Source organism: Macrobrachium rosenbergii, chromosome 55 (genome assembly GCF_040412425.1).
Source record: "Macrobrachium rosenbergii isolate ZJJX-2024 chromosome 55, ASM4041242v1, whole genome shotgun sequence".
NCBI lineage: Eukaryota > Metazoa > Arthropoda > Malacostraca > Decapoda > Palaemonidae > Macrobrachium > Macrobrachium rosenbergii.
The window spans coordinates 14,665,364-14,692,904 of NC_089795.1; the positions used below are offsets into that span (position 1 = coordinate 14,665,364).

Sequence of the window (27,541 nt, forward strand, 5' to 3'; positions counted from 1 at the left end):
TCTTGCAATGGTTGGGTAGTGGTGTTTTTAATTTTTTGGTATAGGTAACAGCATTGTTATCTGGTCATTGTGTGTTGGTACTGCGCTGGCAGGGGCAGCCTTTTTACTTTGCTAGCGTTCAGAGAAGTCTTTTGCTGCGAGGTCCCCATTTATGTAGCAGGTGACACTTGGCTATACTGCCACACCTCTACGGGGTAAGATGAGCACCACCAGAGGCAGTAACTTTCTGCAGCAGCTCTCTTACCAGGTAAGGAAACAACAAGTATCATATTGATGCTAGCAATCTCTTTTTATTCTCAACTCATTATTTTTATTAATGCTTGGGAGGAGAATAGTCCATGAATCCCACCTCCTGTCAATGTGGGAATGAGCTATGTTCAGTAATTACTTGGTAAGTTACTTATATAAAAATGACATTTTATAATAAAATAAAGTTTTATACATACTTACAAGTAATGACAGAGTGGGAGCTCTCTGCAGTGTTATTCCTCTCCTTTCCCAAAAGTGGGGTGGGCCTTTCCTGAAAGTTGCGGGGGGGCTAGTCACTTACGCCAAAAACAAAACATAAGAATCGCTACTGTGAATTTTCAGATTTTGGCTGCTGTTTACTAGAAATTGACAGCTATGTAATTACTTTTTTAAGTACAGTATATATAAAACTATATTATTATAAAAATATCATTTTTATGGTGATTTCTTCAACTTTTTTCTTAACCACAATCCTTCACTGCACCCCATAGGGGAGTAGCGCTGGCAGTTCACATCATGCTGTGCACTGTAGGCATAAGGTTCTTTGCAGCATTCTGTGGCCCCTATCTGCAACCCTGTCAGTCTTTTACTATAACTCGGTTCATATCTGCTTCCATCTTACTTTCCACCTTTTGACAGCTTTTTCAATATTTTCAGAGCTGATTGACCTCATAGGCCCCAGCACTTAGCCTTTTGGCCCAAATTTTATATTCTAATTCTAAATCTTCAGCAGTACTCAGTACAGGAGAGAGAATATAAATTTGAGTTTAGCTGCCACTGTATTCTTTGGGGAAAAATTTGAGGGAAGACACTGGGCCAGCAATCACTGTCAACTCATGTGATACAATCCTGGATAAGAAAACCTAATTCTTGGAAAATAAAGCTGCCACATCCCAAATATTCAGGTTACTTGGTTATATACCTCTGTGAATTGCAGCTTCACGCAACTGTTCATTTATCAGAAAAGTCAGATCACTGGTGCTTTATGGGATACACAAAATTGAATGATACTGTATTACGAAATACTGTACATGATTGTTCAACTTTGTCATCCTTAACATTTATAGATAAGAATGTCAGAATATTACATTTGTCAGCTTTGATTCTCCAACCTCTTCCCCCTTTTTTCTGTTGCAGTGAACCCAAATAGACTTGTCATGGCAACAGAGAAACAGTTTTTAGATGATGTGGGTGAATTGCCAGATTCCAGCAGCTGTATGAAGCCAGGAAGATATAAAATTGCTATTGTAGGTGATGGAGGGACAGGAAAATCCAGCTATGTCTCACGATTGCAGTGTGAAGGTTTCAGGCATGAATACATAGCCACCATGGGTGTCTAAAAGACAGAAATTATTGTGAATACATCTCATGGAGAAAGCATTATTAGTCTGTGGGATACAGCAGGGCAAGAAAAACTGGGACCTTTACGAGATGCATACTATGAGAGTGCAGATGCTGCCATCATATTTTTGTGATGTGACTTCGTGTGACCTATAAGAATGTCCCACTTTGGCACAAAGATATTATGAGAGTTTGTGAAGGCATTCCAGTTGTGCTCTGTGCTAATAAAATTGATGTCAAGGAAAGAAAAGTAAAAAGCAAAAGTATTACTTATCCAATGAAGTTCAACATCGGCTTTTTTGAAATTAGTGTTAAGAGCAGGATATGTTTAAAGGAGCCATTAGAGTATTTACTTCAGCATTTAACCAAAGAGTTAGACCTTAAAATTGGTGCTTCTCTTGATGCTGCAGTGTTTGGCAAGGTTGATAATATAACCATCTAAGCACTGCATTTTACATTTATCTGTATGTTTAGGCAATTATGGCCCTTAAGTTAACCTGAGATGTAATTACTGATATGAGTTGGAAATAAAGCTACAACCAAACTAGAATCTACATGGTCTCTTGTTGGTTAACTTATTGTTTTGGCGTCTTAGTTGTTTTGAGCTGTGGTGCTAAGTACAGAAAAGTAAAAAAGCCTTTAACTTGTCACCCTCATTGTAGGTAACTACAAGTTAGCAGAGCTGCATTTTTTATATTATTCAGGTATATTATTGTATTGTCCTTTTTTAGTTGGGGTATTTTGTGCTCAGTATGAGACTAATAAATGTGCTTAAGAATTCATACTAATGGATTTTTACCAAATTTTTACACAGCACAAAGGCTTACTAAGATACACTTCTGTCACAGTTAAAATCATTCATCTAGCTGGAACATGTGTAAAAGATCTCTTAAATCTAAGTTCTCTGCTCACTTTCTGTATCCAGTTTTTCTATTATGAAATTCTGCTGAGCCATGTGTACTGTTTTTAGATTAATGAAGCAGTTCCTGTTTCATTAAATAGTATTGCTTTAACTATTCATAGTGAGTTTATCATATATCCATACATTAGTATTTTTTAGTATTTTTCTGTATTTATATTGTACTTTTACTCAAGTTTATATTTTTAATGTACAGTACTGTATTAGGAAACATTTCTTCCAATGATTTGTCGTCAGCATATATTCTTCTTTGTTATATATGCTGTATAAATATCTTCAAGGTACCATATTAATTACTGGACTCCTGGTGGGATATATAATTTCCTGCTTAGGTGAATAAAGGCACGCTGGAATTTTTAGGGAATGCACCCATCTCTCCCTCTTGGTCCCATTTAATTTGATGGTCAAACATGGGTCATCCAGTTGTGAGCTAGAAGTGCTAGTACCCAAGCTGCGAGACAAGAGAGAACCTCTTAATACAAACATAGAGAATACATTGTTTACATGTTCTAGCATGCCTATCTCCCAGTGAAGTTAGTAATTATGAATTGTATAAAATGTATTGTACTGTGTAAGTAATATTGTGGATTTTCTATCAAAAGTAATGACAAGAATTTAGTTAGAAAGAGAGAGAGAGTTGCTTCAAAGAATAAAAAATTATCTGAAAGGGAGAAAAAATGAACCTACATTTACAGTTTAGTAAACTGAAACATAAAATCACCTTGAAGTAAGAAAAGACATAAGTGAAGTAGAAATGGGAAGAAACTGAAGTGAAAGGATAGAAGATGATTGGAAACTAAGGGAAATTATTACATTCTTGCAGATGGAGAAAGAATGGCTTGCTGTCCATTAGTCATTCTTCTTGAATAGATTTGGAAAGGAAAAGTATGAAGATTTTATTTTGTCTCAATTTTTATTTGTCAGTTTAAATTTGCACGCTGTAAATTCATAATATTACATTTGCTTTATTTAGTCTACCATATTTTTATTGGCTTTAGATTCAGGTTTTTAAGTGTAAATTTTCACTAATTGGTGTTACCTTGGCCTTCAAAGCTCACCACAAATAGTGTGTTTGTTCAGTTAGGATATAGTTCAACAATTACAGTATAATAAATTTTTATTTCATATTAATGTTATTACAAGTTTTATTAATGTTATTACAAGTTTAATTACTCTGTTACACTTATGCACACAAAAAAAACTCCTGTAGATGGTGGTAGTTGTGGTAGATATAGAAGACGTAGAACATTTTGGTTACCTTGTGAACACAGTGGAATAAACAGGAGTTGAGCGAGTAGCTACAGCATGGATGACATGAGGAGAGAGTGTGAGACTTCTGATTAATGAAAAGTGTTCTGTTGATAGATAAAGCAGTACAATACTAAGATTGATACATAGGGCCTTTACTGATCAGTACAGTAGAAACATGGACATTTTGAGAAGGTGTGACACTAGAAGGTCAAGATGGTGAGACATAATAAAAAGGAATTGATGGAGATGTGGTGTTCATAGGCTGTGACAAAGGCTGTGGTCGTAAAAGATGGAGGTGGTTTGGATATGTGAAAGATGTGAGGAACTGTTGGTCAGAAAGGCACTAGATATGGAAGTAGCAGTATGAAGGTCCAGGAAGTCATGGAAAAAGGGAAAAGATGAAGATATAGATGTTCAGGCAGGAAGTGCACAGGACCAAAGATAGTTGAGAAAATTCATTTCACATAAGCTGTAACCTCACAGGGCAAAGTTGAGGTAAAACTTTTTTGATTATGATGTTGATGGTACCTGGAGGTTAGGAGCATGAGCATATCATTTGCACAGTGTTTTATGAGCAGAAATTACAGGCGTTATTGGTACTTAAGAAATTTCAGTTTCTACTGTTTTGAGTGGAATAAAGTTGTGGTTACTGTATAGAAAACCAGCAAGTAAATGGTAGGAAGGAAAGTTGTTCTGATTTTTTTTTTTTTTTTTTTTTTATAAAGTTTGCACTCCATGGGTTAATTTAAAGGAGAGAAAATGAACAAAAACTGAAAGAAATGACCAGATACTTTCTAAGAGAGGGAGAGAGGATGACTTGTCTGATCATTCTTATGAAGTGGATTTTGAAAGCCAAGGCGAAAACAACCTTATAAACAAGACGGTGCACTTACTCTTCCATTGTAAAAGTACAGAGTGCTATTTTGATTGTATTGACAGAACCGCCTCATAGCAGATGCAGTGTACAGTTATCATTCATGCATGCTTTCCTAAGTAGAGTACGTGCCTTTAAATTGCTGGTTACTCTGCATTTCAATTACTAATGTTGAAGTAAAATTATATAATTCAAGTGCCACATGAAAGCTGCATAATAATGTTATATTACCTACCCCATTTATGTTGAAATAGAACTGAATACAAGATTTACGAATATGATCTATGATATGATATAAAAATATAATTTGTGATATGATTACTGTATTACAGTCCCTAAGTAAAACAAAATTTTGGTCTGTTAAGCTTTTGTTATTGTATTTCATATATTTTGTTATTCTATTTCATATATTTCTTCAGTTTATTGATACAATTTATTTAAAGTTTTTAAGGTATGTACCAATTTTGCAAGTTGTAAATGTATTAACTTACTTTAAGAATAAAAGTTTTAAGTTAATACAGGACTAATTATTGTCCTTTTGTGGCTATCGTAATTTGTTTCTGTGGAAATACAAATCATAGCCTTTTATATAGGAGCATCTTCAGTGCAAGCTGGAGCAGTCAATAAAATTGGTACCATGGTCATTAACTGGTGGTTATGGGAGGGCTGAGTGGGTTTCACAGCCTGCTGCACACTCCCAGATGAAAGGCACACTCCATCGCAGTAAGGTGATGTTCTGCTCTCTGTCCATAAAAGGGTTTGCCTTGTCAGTTGAAAGAGAGACTTGGATTATGCCCTGGTGCTTCAGATATCGTTGTTATTATTATTATTGTTAATAATATTTCGGGAGAAAACCCTCTTTTAGACAGGTAATGTTAAATGAAATTGCTGCATCAGCTGCTTTTAATTAAGCTCTACTAGAGTCGACTAAAATTATCTGTTGGGTGCCAAGTAGTTATTGACTACAAAAAATTTCAACCTTCAGTCAACTTTGACTCGACCGAAATGGTCGAAAACGCAATTGTAAGCTAAAACTCTTACATTCTAGTAATATTCAATCATGTACCTTCATTTTGCAACAAATTGGAAGTCTCTAGCACAATATTTCGATTTATGGTGAATTTTTTGAAAAAAAACTTTTTCTTCAGGTAACCGAAAATTTCAGAAATTCTTTCGTCATTTTGTCGTAATTTTTGCACTGTTCTATATTAGCCATTACATAAAGTTTTATATATGAAAATGTGTGCAATTTTATGCAATACAAAAGAAAATAACTCATGGTTGTAGTTTATCAGTTTTGAAATATTTTTCATATGAATCACGATAATGCCAAAATTTTGTCAACTTTGACTCGACCGAAATGGTCAGAAAACGCAATTAAGCTAAAATCTTACATTCTAGTACTATTCAATCATTTACCTTCATTTTGCAACCAATTGGAAGTCTCTAACAATGTTTGATTTATGGTGAATTTTGAAAAAAAATCAGAAATTCATCACGTTGTTGTAAATCATCGCAATTTAGTGTACAGTACAGCTAAAAAAATTAACTTGAGCTTTAACCATTGTTACAGCGATTTGTATACAATTATATGAGTTTTTTTTCGCTGTCATATATTCCAATATTTATATATGATAATGATATTTTTATTCATTTCTGATGGTTGCATACTAAACTTCAGGCAATGACAAAAAGGAGCCAAAATGAACTCTTAATCTTAAAAACTAAGCGTGCTGTAATTTTTTGAAAAAAACTTTTTTTCCGCTTCAGTGCTAACTCACCAAACGCTGCTGGCATATGGGAGACGTTTTTGTAAATAGAGGCTCGGCGTTTAAGGGTTAATTTGTATAGAGTCTTCTCCATTTTTCTAGTTATTGCTTTTTCTATGCTACTGCATTGGGGCAACGTCTATGTTTTATTCATCTTCAGGAGGAAAATAGTTGAAATTCAGGAACTCCATATCCGTGTATTTAAATATGGAGGACATGATCCGTGAGAGTTTTCTACAACGCGTATGTATTTGTTAATTAGAGTGTACAATTATTTTGCCAACGTTTCTTCCACTTCCAACTGGGTATGATCACAACTGAGGGTAGGAGTAGATTGATGTTGAAGGATGGATCTACTCAATATACGGTATAGTCGGGGGTCAGCAGTGGGTAGGCCTCTTGTTGAATTTTAATTGGTCGGGGTGGGGAGCTGGTCTTCTATTGGCTGGTGGAAGTTTTCTTCAAGCCAACTTTTCAGGCTTGAAGGTCATGCTGCTGCAGCTCTCTGATTATTATCATGCGTTGTTATTATTATTATTATTATTATTATTCAGATGAACCTTAATCATAAGGAACAAGCCCATAAGGGCCATTGACTTGAAATTTAAGCTTCCCAAAAATAAGGTGCTTATTAGGATGTAAGAGAAGGTAAAGGGAAACACAGAGAGAAGAGATCTCGCCTATTGAAAAGAAAAAATAAATTACTAAATGGATAAAAATGTATTAAAATGCAAGGAGAATAGCAATAGGGTAGGAATGCATTGCATCTTCACTTGAACTTTTCAAGTTCCAATTGCATGACATCCTCAGGGACCTGCGAAGCTCCTTTTACTGTACCTCTGTTCTTATTCTTTCTTCCAAATTACTTTCCACCCTTCCTAACAATTGTTTCATAGTGCAAGTGCGAGGTTTTCCTCCTGTTACACCTTTCAAACCTTTCTACTCTAAATTTCCTTTTCAGAGCTGAATGACCTATAGGTCTCAGCTCTTGGTCTTTCGCCTAAATTCTATATTCCACTCTATTCCTGAGGAGAAGCCTTCTCTTCGAGGCTTGAGACAAGAATTGCCCGTACATTCTAGCCAGTCCTCAGGGAAGAAGTATTTTATGATGCCAGTGGCATTTTTAAATTTGTATTGGAAATAGATCTCCTGCAATAACTATACATAGATTTAATTTATTATTTAACATAATATAAACCAGTCATTGTCCACAGGTTTTATATAGATTTTGTCATTCTTAACAAATGATATTGGTGTCAATGACCTTAGTTGTCCCGATGCCGGAGAACATGAAATCAATCAATCAGTCAGTCAATTCGGGAATTGGAAAAGGTGTCGAAATGAAGAGCGCTTAGCCGGAGAACCTCTTAATTGGAGAAGACGTGTCTAAAGGCAAAAACTTAGATGGCTGACCACCTACAAAAACTTGAGAACCCAAAGCATGGGAAACATTTCTGTGAAAAACAGATTATGAAGTCACATGCCGTTCAAAGGGAGTGTTGTGTACAGGAGAACGATTACAGGTAACATGTCAAAACGCTGGCAGTAGTTACATGGGCAAATGAGAGCAGGGACTAATGCTCTTGTGGTCAGGAGGAGAAACCTTTGAAGAAACAGACTGCACAGGAGATAGGCACAAGTTCAAAAGAGGATCAGCTAATGAACTCTTACTGGAATTGGTGTCAGTCTAGAGGGTTTTCCTACTCCCATACCTCTGTAGACAACATCATATGATTCTTTTGGTTCCTCAGATATTACCAAAACACTTTCTGTTGTTATCATTACTGGTTAAAAATCCTTAGATCATTTGAGTTAGAGCACCCTGATCTCTACCCAAGAAAGTTTGGTTGGAACTTAGGTGTGGTATTAGGATTCTTTGTGATGTAATCACCTTTTGAACCTTTTGAAGAAGTCTCTTTAAAGGATTTAACTTTTAAAACTCTTAGTGAAGAGTCAATGAGTTGTAAGCTTTTCTTGCAAGGGTTGGTGTTATAAATTGTGATGCAGTCCTGTTGTTTTGCCACTTTCGGGGAAAAAAATGAAGTGAAAGCCAGATTCCTCTCTTGTTCCATCACTGTTGCAAATCTGACTTCACTATTGGGGAATGAGGACGAGGTACTTTATGTCCAGTTAGAACCCTTGAGGTTTATATACTCAGAGTAAAGCCTCTAAGGGACAGGTGAATAATTTATTGTGCTATGTTGAGACCCTTAGTATTCTTGTCTAAATGTGCCATGTCTTTTTTAATTTCATCTTCAGAGCTGTCAGTAAAAGCACGTGAAGTACCAGCTGTGGCTGTTTCTTTGGATTCTATAAAGACTTTATCTTTAGAAGATGTTTATGTTGCACAATGGAGATGCAGCTTCATTAATCCTACCGTTTAATGGATGTGGAAGTCACCTATGAAAATTTTCTTTATGTTCAGTCCCATAGTTGCTGTTGGGACCATCTTAGCTTGAACTGCAAGGAGGAAACCATTCCTGCCTCCTTTTAAATATTTGGTGTTGAGTTTTCAGGAGTATGAAGGTACACGGGTATAAGTGTACCTACTGTTTAGTAGGTATTTTTTAGTTTGTTCTGGTCTGTCCCGATATTGTATGATCCAGTCTTTGGCACTGTGTCACTTCCTTGCTCTTGAGTGAAGCAAATCACTCTGTAATGGTAACTCTGAGCACGGCATTCCCTAAAAGGTCTATTATCCCTGATGTCAGTCCTTGACTTGAGGTAAGGTGCTGCCAGCAGATTTCCTACATCAGATAAGTCACTTGTTTGGTTTAACTAAAACCAATCACATGTTCTGTGGGTTGGGTTTACTGCCCCTTGCCTAGTGCTGCATCATCCCACCATTCTTATGAATATGATAGTCATATATATGAATATTAAGTAAAATTCAAAGAAATAATGCCAATTTTTAAGTTAAAATTGGTCATTTATATATACTTACCAAAATTCATAGTGCCTATTCCAGGGTGCAAAAAACTGAGGTAGGGAAACCAAGTCACTTTCATTACCTAGAGGAGGTAGGGTAAGTGAAATTCAAGACCATCCAGTTAACAAGGTGCAACCCATCTACTTCATTTTCTGTTTATCAAGTGCCAAATGAGTTGCAGCTCATTAAACTATATGAATTTTTTCAAGTATAAAAAATCCATTTTGATTTGAAAATTGCTATTTTGCTAACATGCTTTTTGGAGTTGATCATCTTTGTTGTTGTAACACCAGTTTACTTTTAAAACAATCAAACCTCCTTTGCAGAATGATTTTCCCAACACACTGCAGTCATGAACCCAGAACTTTATTGTCACACCAGTTCAGAATCTCTTCCATTTTTTTGAAGTGTCAAGCACTGCAGGCGTAATATATGTATATTAAGTATTTTGCCCTGCGTGTATTCACACACGCCAGGATGTTGCTACTTTTTTTAAATGTCTTCTATATATCTGCTTCAAAATTCAGTGGCTCCCCAAGGTAACAGAAATAGAAATACAGTATGCTAACCTCTTTGAAGTCCTGTCCTCCCACCACAACAGTTCTCCTCATCCCATTCTTCCCTGTTTGCTTTTGGACTCTTACTAAGAGCTGTAGAGCTTTGAAGCAATGAATACATGGAATATGCTGTTTTTATGGCTTGTATGAGTTGCATGTCACTGGATAGCAAGTGAGATGTAGATTTAAGTGACGTTCATAAAGCTGGTAGTAATGTTTGTGACCCGGCTTCATTGCCAAGACTTTTATTTGTGGTTCTTAAATTGATTGTCTTCGTTGGTGTACTCAGAAACTACATTTGTCCTGTATCCACTTTGAAGATTATTTTAAAAATGATGAGGCTTGCTTTTATTTTAAATTGGGGTTATATTCAAAGAAATGTCTGGTAATTCAAGTTACAGAGGGAAATTCTCTTCGGGTTGTATTTAATCACTGTTAGAGTCTGATCATACTTTAACCAAGGTCTCTGCTCACAGTGAGTAATGTGATGGTTAAGCACAACCAGATTGTTTTGGTAGCTCTGCAGTTGAAAAATGCTTAGCTCTCTGCAAGTGGCCAGCATTCATAGTATGTCTTTATTATCTGAATTGGCCTGAAAGTGATTTATTTTGTCTGCAATGTCCTCAGAATTAAATAGTTTACTCTGGTAGTGTTACTTTGGTAAGTTTGTTGGTCCAGTGATAGTCCATATTAGGTCTGGTGTATTAATTTAGTGTGAAGAAAGGTTCAATCTGCATTTGACTTTTTACTGTTCTGATTTGTATGAAAATAAATGTGTACACTTTTATGGACAAATATATAGAATTCATCTGCACCAGAAAGGGCGTGAGTGATGGATTTGTTTCACTAAATGGACTACTCAGCGACATCATTTGATGATCACACTGGTAATTTGCAGTTATAGAGTTGAATGGTGTATCCAGTCACATTTGCTGGCTAAAGGTTTATGTAAAACAGTTGTATGTCAGGAAATATTTTTATGAACTTTAGTTACTTACAAGTTCTTATTTCAGGAAAGGAAGGAGTCCTTCAGTCAAAAGCTCAAAAAATGGATATAAAGCACAGAGAGGTGAGTATTGTAAACAATTTCCACATCAGTGCTCACACCTATGGAGGTACTGTAATTGTTAGTAAACATTAGAGCACTCTTCAATACTGAAAAATATAACTTTGCAAGTGGTTACTTTATCTGTCATTTTAGACAAAAGGTTAACTATTTGGTCTTTGTTACTTCTACTAAGCCTTAATTTTAACATTTAAGATTTGCAAATTTTTTTTGCCCCAGGATATTTCAGTGCCCTCCCACCTTTTTGGTTAGTGAGATTTTAGATTCAGAAGGAAAGTCATTGAAGACCTTCTTGACATGAATGATATAGCCTTTTTGACAGATCAATGACTGAAATAAAAAAAAATTATATATATATATATATATATATATATATATATATATATATATATATATATATATATATATATATATATATATGTATGTATGTATATGTATGTATGTATGTATATATATATATATATATATATATATATATATATATATATATATATATATATATATATATATATATATATATATATATATACATGTGAGTATGTCTTAAATGTTTACAGCCATCTTGATTTTAAATGATCTCTTAATTATTTAAACAACTGATCTTAACCCTAGCCATCATGTAGTACATATGCATATATATATATATATATATATATATATATATATATATATATATATATATATATATATATATATATATATATATAAATATATATATATATATATATATATATATATATATATATATATATATATATATATATATATATATATATATATATATATATATATATATATATATATATATATATATATTTCTGCATTGGAGTGAGTATGTCTTAAATGTTTACAGCCATCTTGATTTTAAATGATCTCTTAATTATTTAAACAACTGATCTTAACCCTAGCCACTCGTAGTACATATGCTCAAAATACGCCATTCAAGTATCCACCCAAATGGAAGGTAGAGGAAGCAGACTGGGAGAGATTTAGTAAGGGTATCAGATTAGAGAGTTTGAATCCTTCAACTCATGCCTGGATTCATATGAATAATTTGTTGACTCAACTGTGAAGAGGATTGAGGCTTCTCTTCCAAGGACAAGGGCAAACTGAGTAGGCCTGCAGTTCCTTGGTGAAGCAAGACCAGGTATTCTGAGGAAGGTGACCAAAGCAGTATAGACATGAGTACTGTACCTTTCGTCTATCAAAAATAATTTATAAACATGCTTTTGTTAAGCAATTTCAATTTTATACAACAGCTGAGAAAAACTTGTAGCTCTGGTATATTAATGGAATCAACAACTCCTAATCAAGAGTAATTTAGTATAAAATAAAAAAAGTTAGTGAGAAGTTTGTTCATTCTCCATTGCCCACTTTGAAAATTAGTGATTTGGTGATTACAGTCCCCATCAAAGCAGCCAAAAACTTGTGAAAATATTCTTCTGAAATTCTTCAAAGTTTTGGACTATTAGAGATGTTCAAATTACTCTAAACTTAGAATTGGAGAAATTTTAGTCATATAACTCCAAATTTGAGAGATTTTAGGAAGCACTCTCCTCAGCTGAAACCTGCAGCCCTAGTTGAGGACATCATCCTATATGAAATGCTTAAACACCCCCATGATGCAGAAAAATATTTGCTTAAGGTTATAAACAAGATGGGTGAAATAGGTCTTTTACCCAAGATCTGAAAAATTGTTGTTCTGGTAAAAAAAACCTAATGAGATGCTTCCCAGGCTCTCGCCTTTTGAATCTGTAAGTTATTATGGAAAATGATGAAGATGAATTTGCAACTTAAAAACAAAGAATTAGATCCAGCAAAATTTGCCAAATGTCAAACTATCAACATTTTCATTATAATGCCTTACCAAAACACTGTAAAAGCTTTTATCTCTTAAATTCGACACGTCCGAGATATATTTTTTCAAACTTTGTTTGGAACGCTGATATAATTGGCGGGAGACCCAACCCCACCGGATGCCGGTGGGGGGGAGTGGAAGGAGACTTGCCCAGTAAACATCCCAGGTCAGTTTTCAATCTCAGGCGTGTTGTGAAGCATCTCGTAGCGTCCGTTTGACTCAAACTGTTTGGTTTCTTCATCTCGTTGCGCTTCTTTCTGGCGTCTCTTTTGGTGAAGTACTCAGTATCCTGTTTGTTAATCTAGCTAGCGTAGCTCTGTGAAATTAGTAGCTATGTCGGATTTCAGTTTCTCTGGATCAGAGTTTTGCGCAGGGAATTTGTGCTCTTCCAAACTGGTTAAACTTAAATACGACTGCCATTCTTTGTGTACAGCATGTAGGGGTCAGGAGTGTTCCCAGGAGAACACATGCAGTGAGTGTATGGAATGGAGTCAGGAGTTTTGGCAAACATACAGTTCCCATCAGGTAAAGCTGGTTAAGGATAGGGATAGGAAAGCTTTTAGCGTAAGGAAGCTAGGCTAATCTTTTCGGTGGTGGCATCAGCGTCATCTCCTTTACCGGCTGTTCCTTCCTCCTCTCCTACCCCCTCCTCTACCGCTGCTCTTTCCCCCCTCATATTCCCCCTCTTCTTCACCAGCTTCCCAGTATGTTTTCCCTAAAGCCAAGCCCCGCCTCGAGGCTGATAAATCAGAATTTGATCTTTTCAGAACTCAAATGGAACCGCAAATGAACGTTTTCATGGAGCCTGTCTTAAGTTTAGTGCGTTCGCGCCATAGTCCGGGCGTTAGCGTTGGTGATGACGTCAGTGTTGGTGATAACAATGTGGTTGTTCGTGATCGTGTTTCAGGCGGGTCTGCTCATTTTTCTGACTATTTTGAGCAAAGGCAGCTGTCCCGCTCGCCTTCTGAGGCTAGAAGACAGTCCGGTGCTGGCGAAAAGGTCAGAAATTCTTGCCCACGAGCAGGCTCGTCCTCTAAGGCACCGGAAAGCCTTAGTCCTGGTGGTGAAAGTAGTAAGCTTGACTCGTCATCGAAGCGTCGAAAAGCTTTCGCAAAAAGTGAATCGTGCAAAGTGAGTCTCCATCGACGCGTGAGTGTTTCTCCATCAACGATCGCTCTTCTCGCCATCGCCGACATCACAGGATGGTGTCCCCAGGATCTTCATCAAGACGGTCATCGTCGAAGCATCACTCCCTAAGGTTAAGTTCTTCAGATGAGAGTAGCAGCAGTTCATCTTCAGTCTCTTCATCTTCCAGCTCTTCAGATCCCTCCCCCTCCTCGTCATCGCAAGTGGGATCATGCCTCTCGACCCTTAAAGAGGCAATCTTCGGATAATTCCTGCCCTAGGGACCCTAAACTCTTTAAGAAAAGGACAGCTAGCCCTATACCTGGTTACTCAGTGTGGGGTTCCGATCAAGAAGATACATTTCAGACGCTCCCTCCCAGGTCACCTAGGGCAGTCAAGATGCCTAGCCCTCTCCAGAAAGGTCTGCCTCAAGTGCCCGGGCCTCTTCCTCCTCCTCCTACACAGGAAGTGTCTGCTCCTTTGGCTTCATCCTCACCTTCCCAGGAGTCTATTCTGCTGGAAGAGAAGCTAGAAAAGGTAGTCCGCAAAGTCCTTGGTATTCCTGGGGATAAAGAAGTTGTTCCTCCTCAACTCCTGGACGATCTTGGGCACGGAACCGATTCTTTCTGGTGAAGAGGAAGGTCCCGTTGAATCAGTGCCTTCTTCTCATTACGCTTCTCTGCTCAGCTTTCTGCTGCAGTCGTACCCTCAACATTTTCAGCCGACAGCCCCTCTTCCCCGACTTCCACGTTGCGTCTGGGAAAACAATGTCCTGCCACTTTCCTTCCCAAATTAGTACTCTCCACCGCCTCCAAGAAAGCATTAAAGAAGTAGAGGCTGGTTGGAAGCTATCCAGTCCTCGGGTAAGTCGTTGTTTGCAGATCCCTCCTTCAAAGCTGTCGAAAAGGAGGCAAAATTATTACAGCACAGGAGTCTTCTCCTTCACTGGGATCTGCAATTTCAGCACCCTGGGTTATTTGGCCCTTGTGGACCCCTTTCAAGACATCATTCCATTCAAAGAGGCAGCCAAGACCTTCTTTTCTGCCCTAGATGTAGAACATTTTTCCAGGAACCTCACAAGCTCTAGAGATTGTCCTTTTTCAAATTGGTCAATGGGAGCTATTTTCAAACAGGTGAGCAGGCTAATGATTTTAGAAGACGTCTTGATAAAAAATCAGATTTTTCCTGCAACCGATTTTCAGCTATCCATGATGCGGCAGGCGAACTTTCCTCCATCTTCGCCATGGCCTAAATGAAGAAGAGGGAAACTTGGTGCTCTTTCTTGTCTAAGGCTGTGACTTCTTCGCTGATGACTACCTGTTTGATGTTCTTGCCTTTTGACAAGGAGGGCCTTTCCCAGAAGCAGTAGTGAAAGACTTCCTATCAGCCATGGATAAGAGGGGACGTCACACATCCTGTCCATGTCTTCCACCAAACCGAGGCCTGCACCGCTCCTTTGACCAAGATGGTATCTCCTCTTAACAGAGGCATCCGTTTCTGCATAACTCCAGGTCCAAACCTTACTCAAGGTCCCGCTCCTTTTCCAGGGGTCACAAGTTCTCCCTTTGCCACAAGGTCGGAGTCCCAAAAAGTAGGATCCCTGTCCTCCATGCAACCGGTGGGGCCAGACTCAGCCTCTTTTGGGAGGAATGGAGAGACAGAGGTGCAGATCAGTGGGTGGTGCAAGTGCTCCAGCTAGTGAAAAATGTTCCGTTCTATTCAAGCTCCTCCTCCTCTCTCCAATTCTCCCATTGATTTGACAGCATACTCAGGAGGAACAGTCAATGTTACCGGCCCTAGAGACAGAAGTTTGGTCTCTCTTAGGGAAAGCGGTCATTGGATGATAGTGCAGGACGTGTCAAGGTTAGGTTTCTACAACCGCCTGTTTTAGTCCCCAAGTCATCAGGGGTTGGAGGCCAGTTCTCAGAATATATCTTCAATATGCTTACTTAGTGAAAACCAAGTTCTCCATGGAAACAGGAACCGCTCAGTTCTTCAGGATAATTAACTTGGGGATTGGATGGTGACCCTCAGACATGGAAGATGCCTACTTCCACATTCCAGTACATGTGGGACTCCAGGAGGTATCTTCAGTTTGCTTTTTCCAGGACAGAGTTTACCAGTTCAGGGATCTCTGAGAGGGCCTGTATAACAGCCCATTCTGAGGTGTTCACCAGGATTCTCGCCCCTGATAGGTCATTGGCTCCACCTGGAGGGAGTTCGGATCTCTTTTGTACAACAAAGACGACTGGCTACTCCGTTCATCATCAAGGGACCTCTGCATGGAGGACCTTCACAGAACCCTAAGGTTAGCTCGGGACTTAGAAAGATTTTCTGATAAAAATGGAAAAGTCTTTTAATTCCTTCAGCCAGAGGATTCTTTATTTGGGGATGACTCTGGACAGTCAATGCTTTTTTGGGTTTTCTGTCTCCCAAAAGGTCTCCATCCTGCCTTCAGACGGTGGAGAAGTTTCTCCTCCTGGACAGTTGCTCTTGGGGTGCAGACCGTCAGTGGATGGCTCTCCTGGGGAACTCTGTCGTCAGTGGAACACTTCAGCAAAGCCTTAGGCCGTCTAAAATGAGACAATTCAGTTTTTCCTCAGGGACTCTTGGGACAGAAGGACAGCATCTGGACTCCACGGTCTTCAACATTTCAGAGGCCCCCTAAGTCAAGGGGCATCATTTGGTGGAGGTCATCGGAAAGGTTTGAGGGTCTTGATCTCCTCCCAAGACAACCATCCCTGCAGATGTTCTCAGACCATCCAATGTTGGGTGGGAGCAAATCTACAACCTCAGGACAGTTAAGTTTGGTCAAGGAACAGAAGAAGCTCCACATCAATATTCAAGGAACTGTTGGCCATTCACCTCGCTCTCCAGGTAAAATTTTTCGAGATATTTTGTCTCAGGCCAAGCAGTCGCTGTTCCGACAACTGACGGCTCAATATTTTACATCGGAAACAGGGAGGTACCCATTCCTTCCCCTGATAACTCCATTGCAGGACCTTCTTCTGGATGGCTGACAGCAACAGGGTGGCCCTGTTCCTTCTGGTTTGTGCAGGGAAAGCTGATTTATTCTGGCGGACCAACTCAGCAATTTTAACCAGACTCTTAAAGAGTGGACCCTGCACCAGAGTGGAAATAGTTTTGCCTAGATCTGTGTGAATCTGTGGGGCAAATAGATCTCTTCAGCTACCTCCAAGAACCATCTTCTCCCAGTGTTCTGCCCCAGATTTCCAGAGACTGACTCAATTGGTGGACGCCATGCTTCTAGACTGGGCAACCTGTTTGCCTATGCCTTCCATCCCATTTCGGGCTCATCAGGCAAGTGATAAACAAAGTGAAATTCCATCAACCTGTCGACGATTCTGATCCACTTTTTATTTCCATTTGTTCTGGCCTCTAAGTGCACATTTGGTTCCCGGACCAACCAGGATCCTGATAGACTTCCCTGGGGAGGCTTCTTAGCCAAAGAAAAAGTCTCAGACAACCCCACTTTTCATTTAAAGTTCCACCAGGATTGTCACTCTCGCTCTGACAGGCTTCAGACTTCAGGAAGCTCATCAGAGCCCTGATTGGTTTTTCAAGCATGGCTGCAGAGGCTGGAAGAGGTGCAGAAGGGACTCCTCGAGCAAATTATACCAGTCCAAGTGGACAGTCTTCTGGAACTGTGTGTGAAAATAGTATCTCCTCTTCTTCGACGTCTATAACTCAAGTATGATTTTTTCATTTACATGAAAAATTCAAGAAAATTGATGCCATCAACCATCAAGGGCTACAGAGCTATGCTGTCCTCCGTCTTCTACCATAGGGGTTAGACCTATCAAATAACCGAGACTTGTCAGACCTCCTCAAGTCCTTTGGAATGCTAAGACCCCAAAACCTAAGACCCCCTTGCCTGGAAGTTTAGATGTAGTTTTGAGGTGGTTGAATGTCTAAAAAGCCATTGAACTATTAAAACCTTTATAAGATCTTTCTTTTAGATGTTTGGTGTTTCACTAAAAAATCCCTTTTTCTGGTTACCAATTTTTGGATTTTATCAAAGAGGGTTAGTGAAATGTGGGGGCCATTGACAAAACAAGTGGGTTTGGGAACAAGGTAATGCTGTTTGTTCTTTCACCTTGAATTTTCTGGCCAAGAACAATGGTCATCAAAAACCCGTGGCCTCGGTCCTTGAGCCTCATTCAGAACCTCTCCAAGTGGCTGGCCCTCAAGCGGAAAAATTGGAGGCTTCTTTGTTAGTTTTTAAAAGATTATCAAGTTCATTTTTGGCTCGGCCAGCATCAGAGGACGTTGCTCTAACCTTTGGTGTTCAGTGAAAGAAATGAAAAAAGACCTTTATCAATAAATGCCCTTGCTTTCTTGACTGTCAAGGAACTCATTTTAGATACAGGCATTTTACAACGAAGAGGACGCACGCCTAGTCAAGTCTCATTTTTTTTCTTTGCGCTCAATACTAAATTCAGTGGATTTTGGTCATAAAAAATTGTCACGATCTGCAGATCACACATTATCACCTTCTGGAGGTCGAAATCAGTGTTTGCGTCTAAAAACTACCTTAGGGAAAAGTTCAGTATCAGGACCTGTTTCGAAATATTGTAGCTAGGCTTGGTTTTTGAAAAATGAACAATTGATTGGGTAGGTTCTTTATCTTTCCTTCCCAATTGTGGTTTTATGGTTGCTGAGTTAATGGGAAGCCGGGGTGCTCAGTTCACCTATTTACCCTCCATTTTCTGAAAATTGAGCAAAACTGAGGGTAAAGGGAAGGGGATGTATTTGAACTGTTGTTTTTAGGTTAGGCGGTGAGGCCTGTTTTTCAGTCTGTTTTGCTTTCCAATTGCTCAGGGCAAAGAGCAAAGGAAAGTCACCCCTTGTCTCAGTCAGTTGGTGTACTTCCCTGACTGCTTGGGTTGTTATGGAGCAAAGTTTTTCAAAAAGTCACCATAAATCGAAATGCCTCTGCAGGTAGTGGACTTCCAATTTCCCTGCAAAAGCCCATCTAAATGATTGAATATTACTAGCCCTTTTGTTTGGTATGGATCCTTAAGATACCCATGTTTTTTGTTCCTTTTCTTTTTTAAAATTGACCGAAGGTTGAAATTTTGGCAGTTATCAATAACTGTGATTTATTGAAAATATTTCAAAATGATGCTGCAACCATGACAGTGTTTTCTGTTGTATTATAATGAAAATGACATTTTTATGATAAAATGATGTTTATGTAACGACCAACCAAAATGTTGCAAACCTCCTCCAACGTGATGAAAGAACGTTATCTGAGATTTTAATTGTGTTACCAGAATGAAACGTAAAGAAAAAGTTTTTTTTTTTGGAAATTCACCATATAAATGAAATAATGCATCTAGAGACTTCCTGTTTGTTGCAAAATGAAGGTACATGACAAAATTTACTAGAATGTCTCAGTTTTAGCTTAAAAGAGCGTTTTTTTACCATTTTTGGTCAAGTTAAAGTGAAACAAGGTTTTTTGGCAGTTATCTTGATTTAATGAAAATATTTCAAAAGTGATAAAAGGGACAACCATGAATTATTTTCTGTTGTATTCTAATAACCGGCATTTTCATATATAAAAGTTTCATTAACGACCAATATTTTTCGTGCAAACATTACAACAACGTTTTTTAATGAATTTTTAGTGAAGCATTGTTTTAAAAAATTTTCATAAATCGAATTATTTGCTAGAGACTTCCAATTTGTTGCAAAATGAAGGTAAATTTGAGATATTACTAGAATGAGCCATTTTAGCTTAAAATTACATTTTTGACCATTTAGGCTTATGGGTCAAAGATGACTACTAAAGGTTGAAATTTTGTCAGTTATTGCTGATTTATGGAAATTTGGTTTTCCAAACTCCAGCTACAACCATGGGTTGTATTTTGTTGTATTTACAATTTTCATATATAAAACTTTACCTGGTCGGCTAATATAAAACAGTGCAAAAGGACGACAAAAACGAAAGAATTTGGAAAAGCAAGCACTGAGGAAGCAGATGGAATGGGACGTAAGGAAAAGTTTTTTTTAAAATTCACCATAAATCGAAATGACAATAGAACTGTCCAATTTGTTGCAAAATGAAGGTAAATGATTAAATATTACTAGAATGTCGATTTTTAGAGACAATGTGCGTTTTGACCATTTTGTATGAAGTTGACAAAGGTTGAAATTTTTGTAGTGACGTTTGTTTGTCCAAGGATGTTGGCACCCAACAGACAATTTTAAACATCTAACTTACCTGGTAGTTATATATATAGCTTAAGTCCCTGACGTCACGGCAGAATTTCAAAACTCGCGGCAATCGCCGATGGGTAGTCAGGTGAACCACCTGTGCGCCCTCTACCCAGGTACCTGGAACCATTCCAACTATTCCTCAGATCTTCCCTGCCGCTGTGTCGGTAACATCGATGGAATTTCGCTCTTTTTAGCCTGTGTTTTTCACAACTTATTTTGGTGAAGTACACTTTGGCTTTGGCTTTCGCTTGTTTTTGGATTTGCTTTGGATTTTTTTTCTTTTAGATATTGTTGGTTTTGACCCTTGCTTGTTTTGATCTCTCTTGATTTTCCTTTTTCCAAGATGTTCACTCTGAGTGTGAAATGTGTGTGAGGAGATGTAAAACCCGGCTTACTAAAGTCTCCTTGGATCCCCCCGACTTAGTATGTCTGAAGAATTGTGAGTTAAAGGAATGAAATGTATGCTCAGTTTAAGAGCCAAGTGGATGGTTTACTCTCACTATGTTTCTTGATATAATCAGAAGGAATAGTTAATCTCGCTCTTTGAGAGATAGTCAGGGAGTTGACAATAACAATCCTATTGATCCTTCCCCAGTAGTGGTAGTCTCTGAACCCCCTACTGAAACTGATAAGGACCCAAACTTTAAGGATTTGTTGGCTGCCATTCAGACCCTGGACAACAGGTAAAATCCCTCTCAGAAGACAGGGATAATTTATGTGATCGATAATAAGAGATCTAAAAATCAAGTGTTAATATGTTGTTAGTGCAAGTGTTGTGGAGGGTGCGATTGCTCGGTCCTGTTGTGCTCCTAGTCCTAGACCTCTTCCAAGCTCACCAACCCCTGTGAGAAGGAATGTCGACAGGCGAAGGGAGGCAAGAGGCTTTAGCTACCGAGCAGTCGTCCCCTCCTACCTGTTGACGTTTCCCAGGGCGCTCACCCTCGCCATAGGAAAGGCGAGGTTAAAGTGTTTTTTTCGTCCATTGGTTGCTGTACAGTTCCCGGAGGGCTTTTGACCGATGTCGAGTCTAGACCGGCCAGAGAAACTTAACTTCTAGGTTTGACGGGACAGCGAAAGTTAGAAGTATGGACGCCAGGATGTAGTCAGCTGGAGCAGCCAGGGCGTTCCCCTGTTAGGCGTTGAATTGCGCCAGGGTGTCAAAAGCGACATATATTGTTGCCTGACGCGGCTGTCTGCGAGTTAGGCGCCTGGACGTCGAAATGAGAAGCTGGGCGCCAAGACATTACGCTTCAAGAAAAAATGGAGCTGATATTGCCAGGCTCAAGAGACTGATCCTCAGGGACGCCAGGTAGCTCGCCAAAGATGAGACATGCAACAAACTCTCTTCCCTGATTCAAGTCTTGCAGCCTGCAGAAAAAAAGAGAATGATAATATCTCGCATTCTCCTGCTGAATCACTATTGTAGAGATTTCTGACGAAGATGTATAAAAGGCCATCAGTTCTCAGTGACTTGAAAAGTGCGGCGGGAAGCTATTTTCGGAAAATTTTCTCCAGACTCAATTTAGGTTCCTGACTGCATTGTACATCAGCCTCAGAATTTACTCTTTGAAGATGTCTAAGAGGGCAGCAGTTCTCAAGAATGGATACTTTGAAGGTTTGGCGGGAAACAATGAAAGACGTGTTTTTTTTTTTTTTTTGCTCAGAGGATGGACGCAAAGACGCCATGGCGTCAAAGGTCTTGGGTTTAGTATCAGGCTCAGAATCAACGCCCACCGTCAGCGGCATCCTGCCCCTGGGCGCCAGGAAGGCGTCAGGCATCTTGTTGAGGCTTTCGCCAAGGCGTTAAGCTTCAAGAAGATGGGCGCCAAGTTGCCAGGCGATATCAGAACTGGACCACCAGGAATCAAAAGCGTCAAGATGATATTTTTGAAGATGGAATTATTCCGGTCTTGGACAATCGGAAGAAAGAATGATGATATCTGCATTCTCCTGTGGATCCTATTGAAGAGATTTCCGATCTAAAAAGACAATATTAAAGGCCATTTCTTTCATCAGACTTGAAAAAGAGGGCTTATGAAGCTATTTTCTGGAAGTTTTTCCAGGACTTTATCCCAACTGCTCCTCGTTCCCGCCTTCTTTTTACTCTTGGGAAGGTTCTCTCAAGAGGGCAGCATTTGAGATGGTTTTTTCATCTTTGGCCCAAGAAGCGCTTAAAGATTATGAATGAGTGGATCTGAAGAAGGAACAAGAAAAGTCCTACCAGCCTTTGCTTTTCCTCCAGCCAAACTCTTTAAGGTTTAGCGACTGTATCAAACTGGAGAATCTCAGTTCGGCCTCAGAATACCTGCCTCTTCCCAGGAGACTTCTCAAATCTTGTTGACTCTTCGGGTAGATGAATGGCCAAGAAAGAAGTTTTGTTGGTCAACAAGGGAAGAGTTGGAGGACTCCTCCTTTCTTTTCCTGCAGCCTTTGAAGTCTTTAATTTTCCTGGACTGGACCCTGGGAGGCTTTAGGAAGGAAGATGGACATTTTTCGACCTTTCTGACAAATGCAAGACAGAACCTATATCTGATGGTTATGGATAAAGGACTCAGAGATGGTGTTGCAAAATTAGCTGCTCTTTTCTCAGTTCAGGAATCCTGAAGAAAAGGGCCCATCTTTGCTCTTTCCTGGCTAATGGGGACACGTTCAGTCAAAAATCAGAACTGATTTATGCACCCTTTTTTCTCAATAACCTCTTCCCTCATAGAATTAGTAAAATCGGTTCTCTTCATCGGTCAGACAGCATGACTGGAAAACCACACTCCAGGATCTGATATTTAAAACGTCCCAAGAAAAGATCTCCAAGAATTTTCTGAAGTTCGCTAAAAGGTTTTAAGGCTGAGGCTCTGTGTTTCAGGTGTCTCAGCCAAGGTTGACGTCTGGCCCTCCGAGACCTCTCAAGAGGTTACCCAATATTGAGGGACGTCATGATAACACTTCATAGACTAAGAGGCTCTAGCCAGGGAAGAAGCAGGACCTGACTATCTTCTCCTTCCAGCCCCGGTAGGTGCCAGGCTGTCCAACTTCTGGCAGGTGTGGAACAAAAGAGGGCGGACCTTTGGTCCATTCAACTACTCAGGATGGGTGCAAAATCGTGGCGGACACTGTGCTGCTTCCTTTGGCAGACAAACCGATAGATCTTTCTCCCAGATTGGTACTCGTCAAGGCACAGGCGATTCCACGGTCCATTATTGCAGATGAGAAGAGAAATAATCTGGATTCTCCCCAGGGTTTTACCCAGCCTTTCCTGGTTCCCAAGAGCTCAGGGGGAAGCCCAGTGCTGGAGCGTGAGTGCTATCAAAATTTGTACAGCAGACTTTGTCTTCACCATGCTGCACAGCGTGACAACCAGTGTTAAACAGTCAGACAGGATGACTGGATGGTTTCAACTTGGATCTTCAGGATGCATAGTTTAACATCCCTATCCACCGGGCTCCAATGAAATACCTGAGATTCGTCTTGGAAGAGTGTGTTCCAGTTTCAGGCTCTTTGTGAAACACCATGATGACAAGCGTCAAATATTCCCAAGACTGATGTCAAATGTCAAGGAATTGCACACAAGAGGCATCAGGGCTCTCTGATATCTGGAAGCCAAGACTGGCTCCTCAGAGCTCCTTCCTTCAAGGCTGTCTGGAGGATGCACTGGCGACAATCTGTTTATCAAAGAACTAGGACTTCTGATAAACAGATAGAAATCTCAACTAACCCCATCCCAAGAGGTTCTATGCCTTGGGATGAAGATTCAGAGTCAGGATTTTCGGGCTTTTCCGTTTACCATCAAGGATGGAACAAGACCTCAAGTAAAATTTCAGAACTTTCTAAAGAAACAGTCATGCTCAGCAAAGGAATGGATGAGTCTGCTGGGGACCCTTTCCTCGCTGGAAGCAGTTTGTTTCCTTTGAGAGGTTAATTCTATGCCCGTTTCAGTTTCATCTCAATCGGAACTGGGACAGAGAAATAGAACTGGAGACCAGAGTGCATCCCCATTTCAGAACCAATGAAACAATGCCTTCAGTGGTGGAACATCCCCGTCAAGCTTCAGGAAGGCCTTTCATTAAAACAGAGGAACCCAGACCTAGTGTTGTTCTCCGGCCACGCGTCGGACTCAGTGTGGGGAGCAACACTGGGAAAGATGGAAGTCTCGGGCTCCTGGACCAGAGAGCAAGAGGAGCTAAACATAAATCAGAAGGAGCTAACTGCAATTTTTTTAGCCCTCAGGGAGTTCGAACACTCAGTGGGGAACAAAGAGGTGCAGGTCAACTCCGACAACACGGCAGTGTTGGCCTACATCAACAAACAAGGGGGAACCCACTCCAGGTCATTATACGAGACAATAAGAGAATCTCTTCTCTGGGCAAAAGAGAAGAATGTGATTTTATTAACCCACTTTCATTCAGGGGAAAAAATGTGAGGCGGACATTCTGAGCAGGAAAAATCAAGTCCTGGCAAAAGAATGGACTCTTCATCAAGACATCAGGAGATTTTGGTGGATTTGGGGACGTCCATGCATAGATCTCTTCGCCACAGCACAAACGAAGAGGTTGGACACTTACTGTTCTCCAGTACCAGATCCCGAGGCTATATACATATAGATGCGTTCCTCTTGGACTGGTCCAGTCTGGATGTTTATGCTTTTCCCCGTTCAAGATTATAAACACAGGGTCTTCAAAAGTTTGTGTCCCATGAGAGGACCAGAATGACTCTAGTGGTCCCCCTTACTGGCCGACAAGAGAATGGTTCCCAGAGGTACTGGAATGGATGGTGGACACACCGAGAAGTCTGCCTCTAAGACCAGATCTACTCAAACAACCCCACTTGGAAAGGTATCACCAAAACCTCCAAGGTCTACAGTAACTGCCTTTCAGACTATCGGAAAAACTCACAAGAGCCAGAGGTTTTTCGAAGGAGGCAGCTAAGCTTATCAAGATCAAAGAGGTCATCCACCATTAAGGTATACCAATCCAAGTGGGATATTTTTAGAAGATGGTGTAAGGACAACTCATGTTTCCTCTTCCAATATTTCTCTGTGACCCAGATAGAGGATTTTCTTCTTTATCTTAAGAGGTTCCTCATGGGGAACTTTTCAGCCTCAGACTATTAAGGGATACATTAAAAGCATGTTGGCAGCTGTCTTCAGACACAGAAAGTTAGTGAGATTTGTCTGCCAAGAAAGATTTTATACCAAGATCTTCTCAGATCTTCCTTGCAAAAATGAATACTACTAAGGAGAAAAAGACAGAACTCACATAACAGGGTGGAAGAGAGAGCGTGGTCTCTAAGCTTTCTCATGCCTGATAGTTCGAACCTTTGCAAGAGATTTCAGTCAAAAAGATCTATAGATGTCCATGAAGACTCTGTTTTATTTTAGTTCAGACAGTTGCTAAAAAAGCAAGTGGAAGTGAAGATACATGCCTTCAATAAAACTGTCGGTTTCAGGGCAGTAGCAACCTATCTGCTCTCTAAACAGAACAGGTCCCTGCAGGTATTTTTAGACCTTCTGGAGAAATGAGTTACGTATTTGCCTTCACTATCTAAAACAAGTCAAGACATTAGATTAAGATCTGGCAGACGCTGTGCCCGTTTATAGCATCTAGGTCAGTAGTTAGAGAGGGAATACCTGTCCCATAAACTCAATAGATCTTACCTTGGAATTGAGAATTTTTATGGTTGTTTGTGAAGACAAGTCTTCCGCAATCACTTTGGTGTTCAGTTAAGTAAGCCCTCTCGGAACAATGTCATTGAATGCGTTAGTCCTTTTCACCGGTTAAGACAGTTTTCAGCCCCTGGGTGGAAGCTCATTTGGAATGCAGACATAATGAGAGGGACCTCAAGCTTCTAATCCAAGGTTAAAACCCTTTGAGGCCTTGGGGCAGTTGCAACCTCTGATGGTTGTTTGTGAACAGAATAGGTCTACACAATATCATGGATGATCATTTTGTTACCTTCTGGCCGGAACAAGGGTGTTTATAGGTTGTCTGTCTATAGAGGTTGGTACACCGGTTTAGACTAGACTTCAGCCCCTGAGTGGACTGGGACCATTTATAGCAGCTAACATAGTAGTGGGAGATTGGACTACCCCTGCAATCCCATAAAACAATACCCTTTGATTCTTACCTTGGAATGGTTGAAATTTTATGGTTGTTTGTGGAGATTGGACGCAGTCTTCCACAATCATTGATTTTAGTCAGGTGGTCATTTTGTTCCTTGGTGGCGCCCGGAACAAGGGTATTATAGGTTGTCTGTCACATAGAGGTTGGTACACCGGTTGGCAGCTCCTAGAGGTCTTCAGCCCCCTGGGTGGATCGCTGGACCTCTTAAGGAAAGCAGACATAATGAGGGGGAGTTCATTGAAGTCAGCTTCCTTAATCCAGGTAAGAACCTTAAGTTGGTTTATTAACCCTTAAGCAAAATTCCAACAATGTTGGCTGTCTCTGACCCTCCACCAAAGGTGTCAATCAGCTATATATATAACTACCAGGTAAGTCAGATGTTTAAAAATGATATTTTCATAATAAAATAAATTTTTGAACATACTTACCTGGTAGTTATATATAATTAAATTCCCACCCTCCTCCCCTCTAGAGACTAGGGGCATGGAAGATCTGAGGAATAGTTGGAATGGTTCCAGGTACCTGGGTAGAGGGCGCACAGGTGGTTCACCTGACTACCGATCGGCGATTGCCGCGAGTTTTTGAAATTCTGCCGTGACGTCAGGGACTTAAGCTATATATATAACTACCAGGTAAGTATGTTCAAAAATTTATTTTATTATGAAAATATCATTTTTAGTCGATGTATGATACGTCCAGTAGGCGTTTAAGGGTTAATATGATTCATAAATCTTAATCTACAGAATGGAAACTTATCTGACTTTATTGCTATAGTTCATCAAAACTTATCCTCCTATGCCTTACTTAACCTAACTTAATACTACCATGACCCCCAAAAGAACCTAAACCTAATTCTTGAACCTAAGGCTATAGTGTTCCCCCTAACTATGGTCTCTTGAGACTTCTTCAAATTGGGAGTTAGTTTGTTCACCATTAGCCAATATTATTTTGTCAATATCCTTCTTCCTACTGGAGAGATCAACACCTAGTTTTTTTCTTTTTTTCCTCCTTTCCAACTGCTGTCAAACTTTCTTTGCAGCAAGTGTGTCGAGATTAGCACCTTTCAGGGCTTAGCATCGTGTATGGAGGAACAGGAAGAAGAGTGGCCTGACCAAGTGTTTTTATTTCTTTTCTGCAGTCCAGCAGCTTTGCATTCTCTATGCTCCTTATCACTTCTCTGCCTTACCACTTCCTCTATTTGCAACAGCTCTTCTACAGTAATTGCCCTCTCTTATAATATTATGATC

General features: G+C 39.6%; 2 protein-coding genes across 5 annotated transcripts in view; both read left to right on the plus strand.

Annotated features, from left to right (window-relative positions):
* Positions 1-27,541, plus strand: part of LOC136835137 (HAUS augmin-like complex subunit 1) — a 217,145-nt gene that overhangs the window by 93,013 nt on the left and 96,591 nt on the right. The window contains exons 2-3 of one of the 4 annotated variants that reach the window (XM_067098338.1): positions 3,333-3,394; positions 10,903-10,958. The exons of 2 other annotated variants lie outside the window; for them this stretch is intronic. In XM_067098338.1, coding sequence (XP_066954439.1) covers positions 10,938-10,958 — 21 coding nt within the window. In that variant the 5' untranslated portion in view covers positions 3,333-3,394; positions 10,903-10,937. The remainder of the gene's footprint in view (positions 1-3,332; positions 3,395-10,902; positions 10,959-27,541) is intronic. One more of the 4 variants, XM_067098337.1, reaches the window with a different exon arrangement.
* Positions 1,775-8,787, plus strand: LOC136835753 (uncharacterized). Its single transcript, XM_067099612.1, has 2 exons — positions 1,775-2,006; positions 8,663-8,787. Exons 1-2 carry the CDS (start codon positions 1,775-1,777, stop codon positions 8,785-8,787), a joined length of 357 nt encoding a protein of 118 aa, XP_066955713.1.

Bases quoted from the DNA above. Each gene is read 5' to 3' on its own strand.
- LOC136835753 (XM_067099612.1), top strand. From the start codon at position 1,775: ATGAGAGTTTGTGAAGGCATTCCAGTTGTGCTCTGTGCTAATAAAATT. The intron at 2,007-8,662 runs GCAAGGTTGATA...TTTCATCTTCAG, and splicing joins TCTTGATGCTGCAGTGTTTG to AGCTGTCAGTAAAAGCACGT.